This window comes from Zalophus californianus, chromosome 4 (assembly GCF_009762305.2).
Source record: "Zalophus californianus isolate mZalCal1 chromosome 4, mZalCal1.pri.v2, whole genome shotgun sequence".
NCBI lineage: Eukaryota > Metazoa > Chordata > Mammalia > Carnivora > Otariidae > Zalophus > Zalophus californianus.
In genome coordinates this window covers 181,382,534-181,402,380 of record NC_045598.1, presented here as the reverse complement: position 1 = coordinate 181,402,380, position 19,847 = coordinate 181,382,534, and the positions used below count along the sequence as shown (strand labels likewise).

Below are 19,847 nucleotides of genomic sequence, written 5' to 3'. Positions count from 1 at the left end.
TGACGTTCTATCTCTTCGCTGGAGCACTTTTGTATGTCCACATCATCAGTCAACCTCTAAGCCCGATTTCCACAGAATACCATCATAATCTTGATCTTTGACATATTGAATTTAAGGCAGGTCCTTCCTTCCCCAAGCCTGTTGGAGTTACCGTCGTTAGCTCTCTGTGGTACAGTCAGAAGAGAAGTAGCAGCCCAGCTCAGTGGTTAGGACTATCACCTATAGCCCTAGGTTTGCATTTTGCCACTTCCTAGCTCCATGACTTAGAACAAGTGACCTGTGTTTTCTGTGTGTCCCCTTTCTCAGCTCTGAGTGAGGGCGAGGTGGTTGTTGAGTTGGTACAAACCAAGCGCTTTTTTAATGCTGTATCTGGCATGTAGTTATGTCTTTGTCCGTTCTGGCGGCTACAACAAAATATCACAGACTGAGTCACCTGTGAACAACAAAATTTCTCTCTCATGGTTTCTAGAGGCTGGAAGTCCAAGCTCAAGACACCAGCATGGTCAAGTTGGGTGAGGCCCACTTCCTGGTTCATAGATAGCCACCATCTTGCTGTGTCCCCACATGGTGGAAGGAGCCAGGGAGCTCTGTGGGGGCTCTTTCATAAGGGCATGAATTCCATTCATGAAGGCTCTACCCTCATGACCTAATCACCCTCCAAAGGCCCCCGAGACCATCCCACCGGGGATTAGGTTTCAACACATGAATTTTGGGGAAACACAGACATTCAGTCTACAGCATAGTAGGAGCCTAATAATGGTTAAGCAATAACGAACTCATTTTACCAAGAACCAGGGCTCAGCAGTCTTTTGGGAGCCACAGAGCAGGGAACTAGAATCCACAATTCTGCTGCCTTGTTTCTCTTTGCTCAAAAATATGTGATTAAAAAAACTTTTTTTTGTTTAAACTCCAGAGAAGTCTGCTTTCCTAAAGTATTTCAAAGATGCACCGGCTTCTAGCCCAGCAGGCAGCAGCTGCCTTTGCCACCACGTCTGTGTCTGGGGAGGGCAGTCTCTTTGGCTTAGCAGTGATCCTGCCATCACCAGCTCCCCTGGGAGGTGAAGAGGCACAGAGCAATGTTGCCTCCTGTGCCCATGGGATGGGACCTGCTCCGGATACCAAGGTGGGACAGGCTGGGGTCAACACTCACCCTGTCTCTCTTCTGTTGTGGGCAGAAGCGGTCCAAGACCAGAAAGGCACGGAAGCCACTAGGACCACATCCTCTTCAGGTAAGCACACTCGGCTCCTCCCACCTGTGGGTAATGGCTGTCCCTATACGTTTATGAGCTCAAGTGTGTTCTAAAACATGGAAGAATCATTGAGAGTAATTTACTTTTATGCTGCCCCCACTCCCAAAGTAGACAAATGAAGTTAAAAGGCAGATTCATTAGTAGGAAGAAATGGAACCCTACCTGATAAAGAGACACATTTAGAAAAATATAGAAAACTGTGTTTTGTTTTCTATTTAAATCACCAGTACTTCCATGTTATACAGATAGCCACTTTTACTATCTGAAGGCTCTCCCTTCTGTCATCTCCTGCCTGCCCAAACAGATCCATGAATGTAATTAAAATGCATTTGAGATCACTTGGCACCACGGCTTTGTAGTCTGAGCTGTATCGCTTAAAAAATGAGATGATATTCCCTGACATTAAACATCTTTCTATAACATGATTTTCAGTGGTGGCCGTACCGTAGTTTCTGGTGTGGAATATCATAATGCATTTAGCCAATTATTTCTAACATTTGTGCTTATCCATAATAGATATACACTTTATACCCAACCACTTCTGATTAATTTGTCACAGTAAATGTCTAGAAATTGAATTACTGAGGGTGTAATCATTGTGTGTATCCATACAATACGTATGTATCCATATGTTGCCAAATTGCCCTAGAGAAAATTCGAAACAACTTACCCTCATACTTGTATCCCATGGCCTACTATTATTTAAAAGCAAGTGAACAAAAACCTCTACCATGTTAATAGAAAAAACCCACAGTAGCTCATTTCTCCCCCTTCTCCTCTCTGACGAAAATTGAAAGTCCTGCTTTTTGTACCCGAGCTGGGCTGGCCTCTCACTCTGGGAGGTTTGGACCAGGCCTGGACAGAATTCCCGTATCTTAACCGAATTTATGGAGATGGGTCACCAGTGTCAGAGCTAAGGGCATTGAGACTTGGGCCAACTTTGCCCTCAGGTGCCCAGTGACCTTCTCAGCTGGGGGTGCAAGGGCAAGAGGAATCTGTTTCCCAAATGGGGCGGCCATTCAGGAAGAGTGATGAATGCTGCGTGCCCTCATCTAAAGGGATGAGGTAGGGTGCCTCACGTTTGATTAGCACCAAGAATCCGGAGAGTTCTTGCTCAGAGGGTGAGGGCTTCTAGAAGGACACTCAGACTCAGCAAGGAGCACACACGGACTCCTGGGGCTCTCTCTGCTTGTCGAGGTTTCCGCCTGGAGTCTTCACCCCAGATCAGATGTGTCTTCACACTCACTGAGTGATCCTAATGGCTGCTCTTGACTCTTTCCCCCTCGCTAGGCATTTAGCCAGAAGGATTATTCAAACACCAAAACAGTTATTATTAATATAGTTTTATAAATGGGGAAATCAAGACTGAGAGAGGCCAGTGATCTGCCCAAGGTCACATAGCTAGTACGTGGCTGAGCCAAAATGCACACTCAGATTTCCTTGGTGGTTCTTCCCACTCCACTCTACTGACTGGGTGAGTTTTCTCAAAAAGAAACAGAGCCAGGTGTTTGTTAAAGGTGGAAAGACAGATTTTACTCAGGTTTCCGTAGCAGGGAAGAGAGACTCGTGGGTAACCATGTTCAACTCTGATCTGTATGGAGGTGACTGGGCCTTTTAGAGGGAAAACGGGAGGGTGGACAACAAGCCAGAAGTCCGGCAGAATCAGGGGAGGGGAAAATTCCAAAACAGGGGTAGGGGGCTGTTTTCTGAAAACCTAGGCAAGGCAGGTGTTGGGTCAGTGTGGGTCTCAAGCTGTAAGTTCTTTGGGCTGCCTTGAGCTTTCTTGGGCAGGAAGTCAAGGGCAAGTGGGAGGGTGGGTCATCCCAGGGAAACCAGGCTGGGCTTGGTCTAAGTCTCCTAGTGTGGGGGCGTTGATGAAATAGTTTGTGCCGCGAGTTTGCAGTTCTCATAGGCCAAGTTTGAGGCCAGGTTGAGAAGAAGGCCCAGAGGAGCCTGTCTAAAGTCTGGTCAAGGAAAGAGTCTGTCAGCTCCCAGCAGTCTGGAGCATGGTGGAAATGAACCGGTTCACGGGTTTCTGTTGTGGGATTGGAGAGGGGGTGGGGCATGATGTTAGTTAGACCCAGAGGCCTGAGGGTACAACAGGGTCACTAAAGCCCTGCTCCCACCCCCCAGGGAATAGAGCACTGAGCAAGGACATGGAAGCCCAGATGTATGAAGCAAACCAATAATGGGCAGGTCTGGGGAGAGACTGCCAGTCAGGGGGCCCCTGAGATGCCCAAGCTCCACCCAGCGCTCTGGGTCTGCAGACGGTGGGGCAGAGCCTCCAAAGCTCCCTTTGGCTGGAACAGACTGGGTTGGAGGTGTCACTGCCTCTGGTCAGGAGAACAGGCAGGACCGACACAGAGCCAAAGGAGATCTGGACGGCCTGGCACTTAATTTAGACTATGATGAGAAGGTCTTCCAGGATTCCCAGGAGTTCCAGGCGGGTTGTGCTTGCCTACGTTACTGAGCACCAGGAGTTGGCTTCATTTCTCCACCGTTCTTATCTCTTCACTTGTGAACACCATGCTAGGTCTCCGCTTGGCAGGAGCGTGGTAGTAAATATGACGTAGGCTGGGACAGTCCTGGCCACAAGATGTCACGCAGCTGGTGTATCATGGGCTCCTGTCCGATGTAACGTTATCACAGAGTATGTGTTTGTTATATTTGTGTTCCATTTACTTACTTAATGTTTTAGCACAATATGTTTCATTTATGTATTTTTGTTTCAAATTTTTATTTAAATTCTGGTCAGTTAGCATGTGTAATATTGGTTTCAGGAGAATTCAGTGACTCACTACTTACATATAACACCCAGTGCTCATCACAAGTGCCCTCCTTAGTACCCAACCCTCATCTAGCCCACCCCCCACCCACCTCCTTCCATCAATCCTGTTTTCTTCTCTGTAGTTAAGAGTCTCCTATGGTTTTCTCCCCTCTCCTTTCTTTTTCTTTCTTTTCCTTTCTCCTATGTTCATCTGTTTTGTTTCTTAAATTCCACATGAGTGAAATCATACGGTATATTTCTTTCTCTGGCTGACTTGTTTCACTTAACATAATACCCTCTAGTTCCATCCACATCATTGCAAATGGCAAGATTTCATTCTTTTTTGTGGCTGAGTAATATCCCATTGTATTTATACCACATCTTCTTTATCCATTCATCAGCTGATGGACTGATGGACTTTAGGCTCTTTCCAGAGTTTGGCTACCGTTGATAATGCTGCTGTGAATGTTGGGGTGCATATACCCCTTTGAGTCTGTATTTTTGTATCCTTTGATAGTGCAATTGCTGGGTCATAGGGTAGTTCTGTTTTTAATGTTTTGAGGAACCTCCATACTGTTTTCCAGAGTGGCTGCACCAGCTTGCATTCCCACCAACAGTGCAAGAGGGTTCCCCTTTCTCTGCATCCTTGCCAGCATCTCTTATTTCCTGCCTTGTTAATTTTAGCCATTCTGACAGGTGTGAGGTGATATTGTGGTTTTGATTTGTATTTCCCTCATGATGAGTGATGTTGAGCATTTTTTCATGTGTCTGTTGGCCATCTGGATGTCTTCTTTGGGAAAATGTCTATTCATGTCTTCTGCCCAATTTCTTAACTGGATTATTTGTTTTTTTGAGTGTTGAGTTTGATAAGTTCCTTATAGATTTTGGATACTAGCCCTTTATCAGATATGTCATTTGCAAATATCTTCTCCCATTCCATCGGCTACCATTTATAGTTTTGTTGATTGTTTCCTTCTCTGTATCACAGAGTATTTGGAAATTCTCATGTGCATCTGTGGATCTGCAAGCCCAGATTAAGGATGCTATCCTAACACTTTGTTCTTCTGAAATATCTGCATTTGGGCTTGATCGTGTGTCCATCTGCAAACCTCTTCCTGAACTGCTTATTGAATATGAGCCATTATGTTGTGCATTTTCAGGATCTGCAGAGATTGCTGTCTCGACAAAAGGAGAAACCATGGGCCCCGCTGGTTTAAAATCTTTGGGCTTAACTGCGTCATCCATCAAAAATGGCCTGGAGGAGACAACTGGAAAAGGTGAGTGGGAGCAGGCAGAGAAACCTCTGTCCTCTCTCGGCCTTGAGATCCTCTGGATGGGTTGGTAACAAAGGCCCTTAGGCCATGGCCATACTGTGACCTCTTCATGTCAGTGCGACTACAGGGGACCACCCCTTGCCAGGTGAGATCATGGGACACAGAGGGGACCAGACTTGCCTGTGGCCACTCAGCTGCTGAGCTGGGGAAAGGGGCCCACTGGCCTAATGCTCCCATCCCTCTTACTGGCCCCCAAGGGAAGAGCTTGGCACCGTGCACACCAGGTTGTTGGAAAGAAAGAAACACCTGGGCTTTCACTCCCTCCCCCTTCTCTCTCCTCTTCCCAGGGGCCCCACTAGTGGCCCAGCACCTGCAAGGAGCTATGGCCACAGAGGAGGGCTTTGTTAGTACCAGGCCAGCCCTCCGCAGCATGCACTACAGAGTGATGGAGAAAGCAGCATTTGAGAGGGAGGCTGGGCTGGGAGCTCTTCACAAGGCCCCTGGCTTCTTGGTTCCCCCCTGCCAACCCCGCCACCGAACCTGTGATCATGGGGTCTGCACAGTGGACTGTAGCCAGGCTTGGCCAAAGTTGCAGGCAGAGAAGGCGGGGACAAGGGTGGAGAGGAGGGTGAAGGGGGGCAGAGGCAGAGAAAGAAAAATCAAGGGCTCTGAAGGCCAACCCAGGCAGAGTGTGCTAAGCTGCTGGAGTCAGGAGGTCTAGGAGGACAGACAGGATGCCCCCAGATGCTGGGCACTGCCCGGGCCTCAGTGGGACACAGTCATTCTACTCAGCAATCACATGTGGCCAAAGAGCACCTCTGGTCCTGACCAGCCCCCCACCCTTCAGTGGGGATTTAACCAGGAGTCTGGGCAGAGCTGTAGAAGCCTGGCAAGGAAGACTAACTCTCTGAAAGCCAACTCATGCCAGACGGGATGCCAGACAGGGGGACTAGCCCGTAGCAGCTTTTCCAGAAGAAGGGCAACGGGAGGCGAGGACACAGCGTTTCCTCGGATGTTCAGTACCCATCTGGATCGCTGCCTGCTGGTGTGAACTCTGTCCTGATGTCCCTGCTCTCCTGACAGCCCTGTTTCTCATCAGCCTGTGACAGGTTGACCTTCTTGTACCTGGGAAGCAGGGACAATGCGTGGGTGATGCCTCAGCTCGGAGAGATGCTCTTCTGCCTGACATCCCGATGCCCAGAAGAATTCGAATCTTATGGCTGTTACTGTGGGCAAGAAGGACGAGGCGAGCCAAGGGATGCCCTGGACAGGTAGGGACGGGCGAGGGTGGCAGGCCAGTGGTGCTGACGCTGCCCTCCGTGGGAGGTGATAACTCTCCTCTCCAATGGGCATGGCTTCAGGCTTCACAGACAGCACTGTCTCACTCGGAACGGCTGCTCACCATCATGGGCAGCTGAGGCTCAGACTTGTCCACAGTCACTCAGCAGGGAAGGGGTGCAGCCACACAGATCCTGATCTGTCTCTGTGGCGGGGGGGGCTCTTTGCCCTGCAGGGGGCCACATGAAAGTTAGCTTCTCAGTAACTTTTTAAAAAAAGATTTATTTACTTATTTTTAGAGAGAGATTGAGAGAGAGAGAGAGAGAGAGAGAGAGAGCAGTGGGGAGGGGCAGAGGGAAAGGGAGAGAGAGAGTCTTAAGCAGACTCCGTGCTGAGTGCGGAGCCTGACATGGAGCTCGATCCCACGACACTGAGATCATGACCTGAGCCTAAACCCAGAGTTGGACACTTAACCAACTGAGCCACCCAGGTGCCCCAGCTTCTCAATAACTTTTAAGTATAACTACTCAATCTTATATCTGCCACTCTTGGAAGAATTTTCAGGGAACTCGTGCATTGGTGAACCCATTCATTCATTCATGTATGCGTTCAACCCTCCTTTCTTCAGCTTTTGCTCTGTGCCAGGCACTATGCTGGGTGGTGGAGACACACAAATGGTTCAGCCTGAAGGAAGCAAAGGGAAAGAAACTCTCAGCATCCCCAGAGGAGCTGCCTGGTGCAGGAGATGGGCACTTCAACCAAAAGACCACCAACATCATAAATGCGGCGGTCAAAAGAGGGGGAACAGTGGAGGAGTCAACCTAGACAGGAGCTGCAGGAATATTCCAAGAGTAGAGTTGATAAGGCGTAAAGCCTGGCCACACATGGGGACTGTCCCAGCCCGTGGCCAGTGGGCTCTGCACTCAAAAGGTGTAGGACCCTTGGGATGGTGGGGTTGCTGAAGGAAAATCCACAGCTGGAGTAGATACTGGAGACAAGGAGAAGACAAGGCCCAGTGTCGTTAATATGCAGCTGCAGTGATGGCAGGCACATGGGGCACATCACCTGCAGTCTGGCTGGCTGTGTCACTCCCCCAGCCACCCACCTCCCTCCCTTTTCTCCCTCACTGCTCACGGCCATCCGGCCCTACCATCCGACCAAGCTCTGCAGGGCATCCGGTGGGGAGGAAGGTAGGGGCTCTGCTACACAGGCCACCTTCAAAACTTACCTCCCACCGGGTGACACGGAAGATGTGTCTACTCTAGCAGAGTGTCAACCACACTGTGGAATCGTAAGCATGTCTACACTAGCAAGTTCAACAATGTGGACTCCACTCTCCGAGACAGAGTACTCAGTGAGACAAAGCAAGTGGTAAAAGTCTAGGCAGAAGTCACTGTGTCCTGTTGAACCCCATGGAAAGACACTGGGGTCGCTCCTGACCACTGGGCATATTTCACAAAAAATGAGATTTGATTTGGGCAGGCAAGTAAGTTACAATATGGCTTCCCGACCTCTGCCATGAAGAAGTTAAAACAAAGCCATCGCCTTGACCAAGGAAGAGTTACTCAAGTTGATCTCATTTTCTGCAAGGGTGTCTTTTCAAAGCCATGTATATTTTACATTCTGGGCAATTTGGGTGACTTCTAATGGTATTTTGATCATAGGTGATTTCTGATTCATTCGCTGACTTTAGATTTGAACTGCAATATTAGCTTTCCACCATCACCTGCCCCAGGCAGGTGCACGCACCAAGAGTGTGTGGCTCAGCTGTGAAGACAACTGAGTCCGGCCCTTGGCCACTGTGCCAGGCACGGTGGTGGTGCTCCCCCCATTGCTGGCAATGGGGGAAGCTGATACTCGGGTGAGCACAGGCTCTACAGAAAGGCATCCAGCCATGACGGAGCCCTGCTCTGGCTGTGGCCTCTGACCCATGTAAGAGCTATTTAAGGACAGGGTGAGTGGTGATGAGAAGAGTTTGGGCGAGTGGGAGCTCCTCTGGGCTGGAGCTGTAACAAGATTCCTCTGGATGTCCATGTGGCTGGGGGACACTGGAGACTGTGGGGCTTTATCAGGCCCTGTTGGGGGTTTGTCTAGACACCAGTTCATTCCCATATGGTTCTGAGGTCTTGCTCCATGCTGGACGCTTTGCCAGATGTTCTTTATTTATGCTCAAGATCATTACTCTGCCCTCTTTCAAGGCTGGGGTCCTTTCAAGGCGCTATAGATGTGAGATTAACTGTTCTATTAGGTAAAATGTTGGAGGGAGTGGGGTCACTGCTAGTCCTGATGGTACCTTTATGTAAACTAAAAACGGCACCCCTTCCTCAAGACTAGTTCCATCTGTTGGCAAATTACTGGCATAAATATACAAATCATTATCTTTGCAGTCAACAAAGTGATGATAAGAATACAAAAAAAGATTTTTTTTAAATAATAATATACATACAGTGTGACTGACAGTTTTAGATGTGGCATCTTTGTGCAGTGCACAACCTAAACAACCATACATGGTGGTCCTATGTGCACTGGAAAGGAGGCCTTGCCTTCTCTCACTGCTGTAGGGATTGTGGGAGAAGCAGTCCTTGTAGGAATTCCTGACTCAGCTGGGTTTTCCTTGGTCTTACTTAGGTGCTGTTTTTCCCACCACTGCTGCCTGGAGCAGGTGAGGCAACTGGGCTGCCTGCTTGAGAGGCTTCCTCGGTCACCAGTGGAATGTGCGGACGGTACAGCCAAGTGTAAGTGCTGTGAGGCTGTTCAGTGAGCTATGCCTTCACTCAGGTCAGCATCACGTATGGCTCAGGCCTCCCGATGCTTTCCCAACCACGTTTTCGTCTATAATGTGATTTAATACTCTTCTTAACCGTGAGGCACACTTACTCCCTGATCCTGCTGAGGGCACGGAAATTCAAGAGGCTAAGTCCGCTGCCGAAAGTCAGAGCCGGGTGGGAGCAGACCAGGAACAACAGAGCCTGTGCTTATGGAGTGCCTGCCACGTGCCGGCCAAAGCTCTCAAGACGGCCTAACAAAGTTAATCCTTCCAATGATCCTGTGAGGAGGTCCCGAGTCCTCCCTTGACGGAGGAGGCGGCTGAGGCCGAGGTCACACTGTAGAAAGAAGTTGGTGGTGGGAGCAGGAGTGGGGCCTGGACTCTGCCCTCGCTCAGCAGCAGCAGGGATCTCCCTGCCTCCTTGCGTGCAGGACCACGTGCACCTGTCATTTCTGGGAGCCCCGTGCCACTCCTGCACTAACTCACTCAGTTATCTATCCCACACGCCTTTCCTGGGAACTAGGAAGGCACTGAACAGGCGCAATCCCTGCCTCAAGTCCCCCACAGCCCGGAGGACAGACAGTCACGCAGGTGACTGCTCTCATCCCGGGTGGAAGGTGCTCACCGGAGTGCACAGGCTCCGGGAGCTGTGGAGGGCTTCTGAGCCTGCAGAGCAGGACACGGGGGCCGGAGAACTGAGCAGAGTCAGAATGACGGTGAGGAGGGATCTTAGAAGAGGTTGTCAGGTTCCCAGATGGCCATGCTGGGTGTGGATGTTCCAAGAGAAGTGAAAAGAGGAAAATCGTGGCATTGGGGGCACTCCTGGCAGTGTAAGAACAGAAAGTGGGGGTGGGGAACGGCTGCGGTGCCAGGTGAGGCGGGAAGCTAGACGGGCACCAGATGATCCTGTCGAGGCATGAGGAGCCGGGGCGGGTTTAGAGCCACGAGTGACAGGATCAGATTATTGTCATTGTGCCGTGGGGTCTCACCTGCTCAGCTGAAGAAGGCTCCTTCGCTATCCCTGCAGCCTCACAGGGGGTCTGAACTCCTGTGGGGCTCCAGGGACCCAGCTCTGCCCTCCGTGAGCTCGGAGCAGTGTCCTGTGCCAGACGCAGTGCCGGGTCATGAGAACTGTGGGCAGAGCCTGCTCTGCGCTGTCCCGACACAAGGCCCGGAATCGCTCGGGGGAGCAGCCTCACGTGTGTGTCCACTCTGCTTTCGGGCCTGTGTTTGTGTGCCCCTCCTTTCGCTTCCTCGTGTTGGAAGGCAACAGTGTAGGAAATTTAGAGGGTGTGTGTGCTGAGAAAGAATCTGGCTGATGAACACCTCATGGTAGGTTCAGATGCAAAAAAGTCAGAACAAACACATCTTTAGCTTCACTGAAAACTAAAGGTAAGGATAGTATTTGCAGGAGGCGTATCTAAGTACCTTCAAGCACATTACTTCATCTGAGTCAGATGATATCCATCCCCACCCCCACTGCACGCAGCTGAAACATTCAAGAAATCGGGTAGGGTTGCTAGATCTAGCAAATAAAAAGACATTAACTTGAATTTCAGATAAACAACAAATAATTGTGTAAGTATGCCCCAAATGGATATACTTACCTGAAGATATTGATCTGAAATTCACATTTAACCAGGCATCCCATATTTTATCTGGCAATGTTAAAACAGATTGCAGCAGAACTACTTCCAGCTGACAAAGGGGGAAGGTCTGGCCCAGAGAAGTAAGGAAGTAAGATATCTAACAGTTCTGTCCAACAAATATTTTCTGAGTGCCAACTCAGGAAATAGGGGTCAAGGACTGACTTAGCTGCTTGAACACATGGACGCTGCCAGCAAGGTTCTCCGTCCAGCGAGAGGGAAAGGTAAACACAGACACAGATGCTTCATGCACAATATCATTAACACACAACCTGCTAGGATAGAAGGAGCCACAGGTGGGATCTGATGGGAGCCCACGGGGAGCTATTCCCTTTACTCTGGGGGCTCAGGGAGGCTTTTCTGGAGGAGAGGGTGCCAAGGGGAGTCTTGACAAACAGGTATGAGTTCACCAGGAGAAAGTGAGAATATTCCCAGCAGGGAGATCACGGATGCTGGATGTCGCGAGGCTCCAAGATGGTGGGTGGGGGGACAGGGCTGAAGGGGCAGGCAGGCTGGCCACATGCCACCCTATGTCACACGTCTGCCACTCTGTTCTTGCCCTCTAAGGTGTGGGGCAGAGCCTGTGTGCGAAGCTGCTTTGTGCCTGTGACCAGATGGTGGCCGCGTGCGTGGCCTCTGCCTTCTTCAACCAAAGCCTCAAGTCATCGGGCACGCACGAGTGCAAGGGCCAGCAGCTGCCCTGCGAGGACAGCGTGCCCGGGGGCCCTGCGGCTTCCTCCCCTGGCTCCAGCTCTGAGGAGGACAGCGAGGAGGCCATGCCCCGCACAGAGGGCCCCAGAAGAACCAGAAGATTTTTGGGGAGGTCACTTGGTCCTGTGGGGACCAGGCGACAACATGGCCCCAGAGAGACCCCTGCAGAAAGCCACAAGCGCCGCCCCCAATAGGTCCCTCCCATTACCGTCCTCTCTGCGCTTCCGGCTCTGTCCTCCCGTCCTCAGCGCAGGCTCAAACGGAAGAGAGCCGGCGAGCCCCGTGCATTGTGATGCTTGTCAGCTCACATGGGAATGTGTTCCGTACTTCCTTCAGTGCGCCCTGGGAGCTCAATAAAAACTCCAATCGGTGTTCGTTTTGGTTTTGTTTTGAAGAAATGCTGTAGATACCAGTGCATGAGTAAATGCCAAAGATGACAGAGCCATGGAGCCAAAAATTATCTCCACTCCCTCATCACTGAAAGCTACTTTTCCTTCTATTAGAAAAAGAAAGGGAGGGGTATATATTTAATCAATCTTAGGGGATCACCTGTGGGACACCAATAACCCGAGGATATGTGCCAAGGACTAAAACGACAGCTCTTCTGGGATGTGCCCCTAAAAACACACCTGCCATTCGAGTTTTCTGAGTGTCCATGAGCCACGGCCACCACCACCACGAAGAATTATGGCTCACCCTTGCCTTGGGTCCTCGACTTTTTTTTTTTTTTTTTAATACGGTTTATTCCAGTGGCTGGAAGTTTTGGGGGTTTAAATGCCCATGCTGACAGAGGCAGATTAATATCATGGTAACTGTAAAAACCTGAAATTATACCCATCCTTCCACCACTCTTTAGAGATTCTCCTGTGTTACCAGGCAGAAGGTAGTGTGTTACCAGAACCTCCCTCCATATTCCATAGGAACACGAAGTCCTTGGTTCACATCACATCCTTGGTTCTCAATCCCCATAAATTACGTGTCTGGTAGTGAGATGGTAAGAGTCCCTGCCTGCTCCTCAGACAGGAAAGCACAACCGCTAGAGTTCAGTGTTGCTGACCTTCTCGTGGTAGGAAAATATTCTGAAGTTGGCAACAAGGTTAAGAAATTAAAAGGTCGTGGTGCCAATAGTAGACATCCTTCCTTCCTTGCCTTCCAAGGGATTCATGTGATGAGCACCCTTTTTTAAAAAAGGACTTTTTATTTATTTGAGATAGAGAGCAAGAGAGAGTGAGCAGGTGGGGAGACGGAGAAGCAGACTCCCCGCTGAGCAGGGAACCCGACGCAGGACTCATTCCCAGGACCCTGGGATCATGACCTCAGCCGAAGGCAGACACTTAATTGATTGAGCCACCCAGGTGTCCCATGATGAGCACCTTTTGGTGAATCCAACACATTGGTACCTTTTTCACCTGGTGACCTTAACTAACCACCAAAGCTGGGTTCTCCCAGAAGTGACCCCTCTGACAAGAACTCGAGAGCAAGTTTAGTTGGCAAGTGAGGGAGAGCCTGAGTGGAGACCGAAGAAATAGGGCAGGAAAGGTAGCCAGTGAAGGATGCCTTACCAAGCCAGTTACGAGAATACACACCGAGAGAGGAGAGAGATGGGGACATCAGCTTCTGTCACATCAGCCTTTACTCCCGGGGAGGGTGACATCTCCTTCTGGCCTGCGGCACACGGGAACAAAGCAGGCTCCACGGCAGAGAAAGCCTTCAGGTGCTTCAGTCAGCCAGCGGGCATCCAGTGGCGGGGCGGGGGGGGGGGGGAGGGGGGGACTGGCTGCAACTAGCGCATGGCTGGCTGGCTCCTCCCTCCTTCAGCCCCGAAGCCAGGTCCCAACGGTCCACTCCCACCAGCAGTCCCAGTCGTGAGTTCAAGCCCTGAGCCGAGATCAACAGTTGGAACACTTAATGGACTGAGCCACCCAGGTGCCCCCAAACACGTTATCTTTATACAGAACAGGAAGGTCTGCCCTTGGCTCCAAAGGGTGACAGCCTCCCTACCTTCCTAGAGTCTGTTTGCTGGAATACATTGAGAAGATGGTCCAGAATAAAGGCTGTTGGTATCTGCATGCTCACATGACATGCACAGACACACAAATTGTCTGGCAACAATGGTCTCAGCTAATATTCCACTGAGAAAACTGAAGGTTTCCAACGGGAATGCTTTCATCTTCCTGCTGCCAAAGCTACAAAGTTAACTGCAGTCTCTCTCTTCCGTCTTGTTACAATGAAGTTTTCCCTATTCAGATCAAAGGTCAATCCCTCCAACTAGGCTCTGTGTAATGAATGCTCTAGTGCTTTCTTGGGTTTGACTCCTGTAAGTTTTCTTTTTTAGAGACAGAGAGCACACATGCGTTGCGGGGGACCGGAGGGGACAGAGGGTAAGGGAGACTCTTAAGCAGGCTCCATGCCCGGATGCAGAGCTTGACCTCATGACCTGAGCTGAAATCAAGAGTCGGACGCTTAACTGACAGAGCCACCCAGGTGCCCCAATACTTCCTTTTTTAACCAATTTATTATCTTCTTCTGTATCAATCTTATCAGCATGCAAACATGTCCTAAAATCTCCCATCTTTAAAAATCCCTCGACTCATTAAGCAAGATGCGGGAAGCATGGAAATTGTCAATCTGATGCTCCTAGCTTTAGTCTCGTCCCTAAATGCCAAACTAGATGGTGCTCTGCTGGACACTGTTGACCTGACTCGACATCAGCCAACACCTACCACTTACTCCACACACTGCTGTGTTAACCAGCCGCACATGGGCTTCAACCTGCCTCGTTCAGAGAGGTGGGATCTGACAATGTCTGCCTTCGAACTTCCCTTCTTCCTGCATTCTGACACAGGACTTCTCTGAGGAGGAAGCATGGGGCACCCTGGGAAACTACTCAGTGCTCAAGCACACACAATCCAGAAATGGGGGGAGGGTTGCTGCCAACAGGCCACCCACGTTCAGCAGGACGGACCTCCAGTCACCTACAGTGATGGACAATTCTTACATAAATCCTCTTAATGAGCCTTTTCTCCTTGCAATTCACAGTTCCAGGCCCTGGCCGGGTCTGCTGGGATTGCAGCCCAGAACAATCCCTGCGCGTCAGCCTCGGTCTTAGCTCAAGTTCTCCTAAAGCAGAGCCTGGGGCTCAAAGCGCAGGTAATTGGCAAATTTTATAGCAGGAGTAAGGAGGCAGCGCTTGATGTTCTACCTTGGCTCTACTTTTTCACTCATGTGAACTTGGTGCTTGAAATCAGTATTTATCAGAACAGCTGACAGGGTCCGACCACTTAAGGCTGGAAAGAAAGCAGCTTCCTGGAGGTGGAATAAGCAAACCAGGGTGGCACAGGGAACCAGAGCCACTATTCTTTTTCTTTTTCTTAGATCCTTTGTGTAAGTTATACAAGGAGAGAGGGTTGAGATGCAAACATTAAAACTGAAGCAGAGAAGGCAACTGCACTTTCCCAGTTCTCACTATGTGCTCCACCTTCACTGCATCTCGCCATGACCAGCAGTTACGGTTCTGATTCTTCTTCCACGGACATGCTGATGCATCCACCTGGCAACCTGAGTTTTACCAAAGCTCTTCATTTCTAACTAAAGCAAAATACTAAATAAACTTAATTTAGTAAATGTAATAGCTATTATAAATACCCACGTATCCAGAAGTAATTTGATTTTGTTTTATTGCTTACATATGAATTGCAAAGTAAATTTTTACATTTCAAAAAAACCTCACTGTTACATTTATTACATATATTGGCATGGATAAGACAAATGAGTTCCATGTTCAGATAGGAGGAAGAGAAATGTTAATTGCTGGTAAAGTGTGGTATTATTCTAAAAGATAATGAGTTCAGAAGCATTAAGGGGTGTTTGTGTTGTGTACACCGGCACGTGTGTGTGTATTCAGGTGAATTCCAATGACAGTCGAACTCTTTATAAGCAAAGTCAACACAAATATAAGGAATGTTTATATGTTAGCTATTCAGTGTCAAGGAAAAAAACAAAGCAAGTGTATGCAGCAAAAAGAGAATGATTAACAGTTTATTAAGAGTTTTAAATATCTACAAAAATATAGCCATACGGTGAACTTCAACAAATCCTAAACTTTCTGTCTCCAAACTGGCTAGAATACAGAACACACACCCATTACCTGGCAGGATGTCCTGCAATTTCCTGGAAAGGACAAACAAAGAAAAGACCCACTTTTGGGGAATCATTATTAACAAGACCAGTTCAGTCATCTAGGACATATAGAAGTCTACTGTGATTTAAAAACAACAAGAAAAAAAACCCTGCAAACCCCACATCAACAGTTGACAAACAGACCAAGAGAAAGGTGTGATAAACATTAATTCAAATGGTTTTCCTTTACATGCAATACATGCATTTCTTATACCACAGAGAAACATGAAATTTTGTAAAGTTTGTTTGCATGAGTGCAATTGAATATAGATCTCCTTTACTTATACTATTCAATTATATATGTTTTTCATACAAAAGCACACAGTGTTAATCTATAAAATGACATCCAAGTGGATGATGATTGTTTTTTTGCATGTCCCCCTGCTTAGATTTTGTTAAATGCACAAAAATTAATACACTTCTTTAAAAATACAGAAGAAAAAAAGGGAAATAAAAAAACAGAAAACTTGGCCTATTATATGATGACACATCTTACCCAATCAAGAGGCAAAGTTACAGCGACAGCTGCAAGAAGGCCGTTCAACGCCTGCACTATCATTCTGAAACAAGGTCTTGCTTACCTACATTTAACACACTGCCCAGGAGGGCTGAGTATCATTTTATGGGTTTCAATGACTAGGCTATTTTGCAAGATGTTTCAAGATGCTGTACTTCATTTATTAAAAAAATCTGGGGTACGCTTGTTCTTTTGTTATTTCCTGACCTTTCTCTGTTTCTTGTACAGGTGCCTAATAATCATAAACTCAAACTTATAACCTGCCATTCTCACTGTAAGTTTTCAAACAAAAACAAAAGATAAAAACTGAGTTAGTTTTTGAGCTACAATTTTTGATATGTATATTGTTCTTTGTAAAAAGAAACTGAATCTGAAAAGGCAATACAGTTATAAAGAGGTTATTCTATAAAAATGTCCTACGAGAATTTTATAAGACTTGCAAAGAAAGTCGTTCATTTTTGCTGTGTGATGGAATTCACTAAAATGCACACAATTTTAAGAAAACACTACAGGTCTCTGAGCACATGTGTAGAGTACACATGTAACCTTGGTAACTTAACTCAACAGAAGCTCACATTGACGATCCTTAGCACGCTTGATTGCTAAAGCCATAGGCACTCTTTTCAAATGGAATACACCAAATCCTAAACAAATGTATACAACTGAACAGTTCAAATCTTACAAATTAAAAGTCCATTTGGAGAATTTTCTGACTACGAAGATTTTAAATAATGCACAATATAAAAATGTAAGTAATGTGCTTTTGATAGAACTCAAAATGTACACACTCTTCACAGGTGAACTCGTAGCTGTTTTAAAAGTCTTTTTTTCCTACACTAAATATAGATCTGATTTAATTAATGGAGCCACAGCAAAATACTACTATAATTTCAAAGTATAGTCTGTAAACGAATACATCTTATGATGTAAAAAAATATTGCACAGTTTGGTATGCCAAGAGTAAGCTCTAAGCTTTTCTCAAGTAGAATGGTCAAACTCTTGGCAGAAAACACAGTATTACAAGAACTAGACACCTCTAAATATGGCGATTTTAGGGTTGGTCATATTCTGGGAATATTACTCAACAAATGTCTTATTACCATAAACAAGTTGAGGAATGCCTATCACATGTTATTATAGATCACAACATCTAAAACATGGGGACAACAAGCCACAGAACAGTTTTGCAGCCCCAAGATTAGCAATATATTTGTATGTATTTGCTTTTGCAGATAAACAAACACAAAAGCAATTCTATTTCTAAGCAGCTGTGCAGATGTTTAAGAAATACAGTAGACACTTCATACATCTTCAACCCTCTGGAGGCATGTTTTAAAATTACATGTTTGTGAAAAGTTTAAAATATACTGCTTAACTGTGGAATAACAGGAGATCAATACATGTCCAACTTCGAAAGCCAACAGGAACTGCAAAAGAAATCCATCTTCTCAAGTATTCTAAATCATGGATGGCTCCACCATTTCTAATGTGGTGTGAGCCAAGTGTTTGGTTGAAGAGAAGTCTCACTGTTATTCTCAACCATTATGTTAATACACATTAAGTATTAAGTAAACCCTTGAAAACTCAGCGTGGCCTTCATTTTTCGGCTTTAGATCCTACGCTGAGGTCTTCATGAGCCACTCAGTACACACACAGATCTGGAAACTTCATCTCATAGACTGGGACGGACTGGTACTGGGCATGCCCAGAAGTAATGGTCAGTGTTCCTGATGGACTGGGAGGAGGGCTGTAAGAGAGAACAAGCACGGTCAACAGGTACACTGGAAAGCTGTTCATTTCACAGAGCACTCTCCTGACTGCATGCAAACAGCAGAGACACCCAGCGTCGCTGCTGGCTAGCTACAAGGCTATGTGGGGCAAAGATCACAGTGCTATCAAGCTGTTCTTAAGTCTGAACGAGACATTTTCTTTTGAATATGTGTGTGTGTAATTTTTTATAATAGGATTACATTATACCATTCTGGTAAGCTTGCTCTGCTTCACTAGCAGAAAAATCTTTCATATGTACACATACTGTCCTTTTTGCTGACAGCATGGTATTTCATTATGTGGATACACTGTGAGGGTATCTGATCTAATCCAGTGGATAAATGCAGGTTCATTTCCATTTTCCAGTATTATAAATAATATTCAGAGGTCTACTCTTATACACACATCATTTTATCCTGATTGTCTCTAGGTTTATAGTCTTACAAACACAATTTCTTAAGCAAAGCATACTCACAAATTTGACTTTGATATATATTGCCAGAATACTAGCAATTTATACAGTCAACACTGAAGTATTCTTGTTCTCTTTTTCTTCTTCTTTTTTTTAAATCTTTGCCAATCTGGCAGGCAAAAGGGGATTCATTCCTATTTTTATTTTTAATTTTTGGGTTACTACTAGTGCTACATATCACAAAGATATCTACAAAAGATTTAGTATCCATTTTGTTTCTTTAAAACAAATTGTCTATTTGAGTCCACTGCCTGTACTTTACTCAGATGGTTTTCTCTTATCAATATGGGAAACTCATTTTTTTGTATGATATTAATGCTTTTCCACAATTGTACTATTTGAGTCTCAACCCTGTGTTTTGGGTTTTGTTTTGCCAAATGCTTAAAAATCTTACAAAAAATCACTTATGATTTCTTCTGACCATCCGCAGAGAACTGGTGTCTTTAAGATACTAATTTTCTATTCAAAGCAAGGTATGAGTTTTCATTTATGACATATTCCTATGCATATTTTAGAGATTTATAATTATTTTATATAAGTCATATTTAGTTCTTTGAGTTTGTTAGTGTTTTATAGTTACGAATCTATGGGAATAGATTTTCACTACCATTCATATAGTAATGACTTTAATGTATGCACAAATATTAACTTCATATAACTGTCTAGCTCTAAATTGTTCTTAAGCTATTCAGTTGTTTCTATTTTCCTGATATATTATTCTATTTCTGGCAACTAATAATTATTTTGCAATCACCGTTCCAATATTTGTAATATCCCCCCTCTTACTAAGGGATAATTTTCAGAGTGAAATGCACAGATTCTAAGTATACTTATCCACTCGTGTGATCATACCCCAATAAAGATAATGAACATGTTCGTCATTCAAAAAAGTTCCTTTGTGTCCCTAGTCAATTTCTCCATACTCCCACATCCCCACATCCAACAACTATATTCTGATCGCTATCGCTGATGATTAGTGTTGCTTGTTTCTGAATTTCATACAGTCTATACATACAGCCTGTAAGAATGGTCCATACAAGCTACACTCTTTTATGTCTGGTTTCTTTTGCTCAAGATGCTTTTTTAACCAAAAAAAAAAAAAAAAAAAAAAAAATGTGTTCCTTGACATTCATGTACGTATCTTTCTGTGAATGTAAGTTTTCATTTCTCTGGGTAAATAAATACTGAGAAATGGGATTACAGGATTAAGAGCAGG

General features: G+C 46.3%; 2 protein-coding genes across 4 annotated transcripts in view; one reads left to right on the top strand and one right to left on the bottom strand.

Moving 5' to 3' along the window:
• OC90 (otoconin 90) overlaps window positions 1-11,887 on the top strand; it is a 34,503-nt gene extending 22,616 nt beyond the window's left edge. The window contains exons 12-16 of the mRNA XM_027600017.2: window positions 1,176-1,229; window positions 5,178-5,294; window positions 6,391-6,562; window positions 9,198-9,304; window positions 11,550-11,887. Coding sequence (XP_027455818.2) covers window positions 1,176-1,229; window positions 5,178-5,294; window positions 6,391-6,562; window positions 9,198-9,304; window positions 11,550-11,887 — 788 coding nt within the window. The remainder of the gene's footprint in view (window positions 1-1,175; window positions 1,230-5,177; window positions 5,295-6,390; window positions 6,563-9,197; window positions 9,305-11,549) is intronic.
• Window positions 11,888-15,353: 3,466 nt separating this feature from the next.
• The window catches only part of EFR3A (EFR3 homolog A), a 113,425-nt gene continuing 108,931 nt past the window's right edge, over window positions 15,354-19,847 (bottom strand). For all 3 annotated transcript variants that reach the window (XR_003522205.2, XM_027606399.2, XM_027606405.2), the window contains one exon: window positions 15,354-18,136. Coding sequence is in view for 2 of the 3 variants with exons in the window: in XM_027606399.2 (XP_027462200.1) it covers window positions 18,031-18,136 (106 nt within the window). In the remaining variant the exon portion in view is untranslated. The remainder of the gene's footprint in view (window positions 18,137-19,847) is intronic.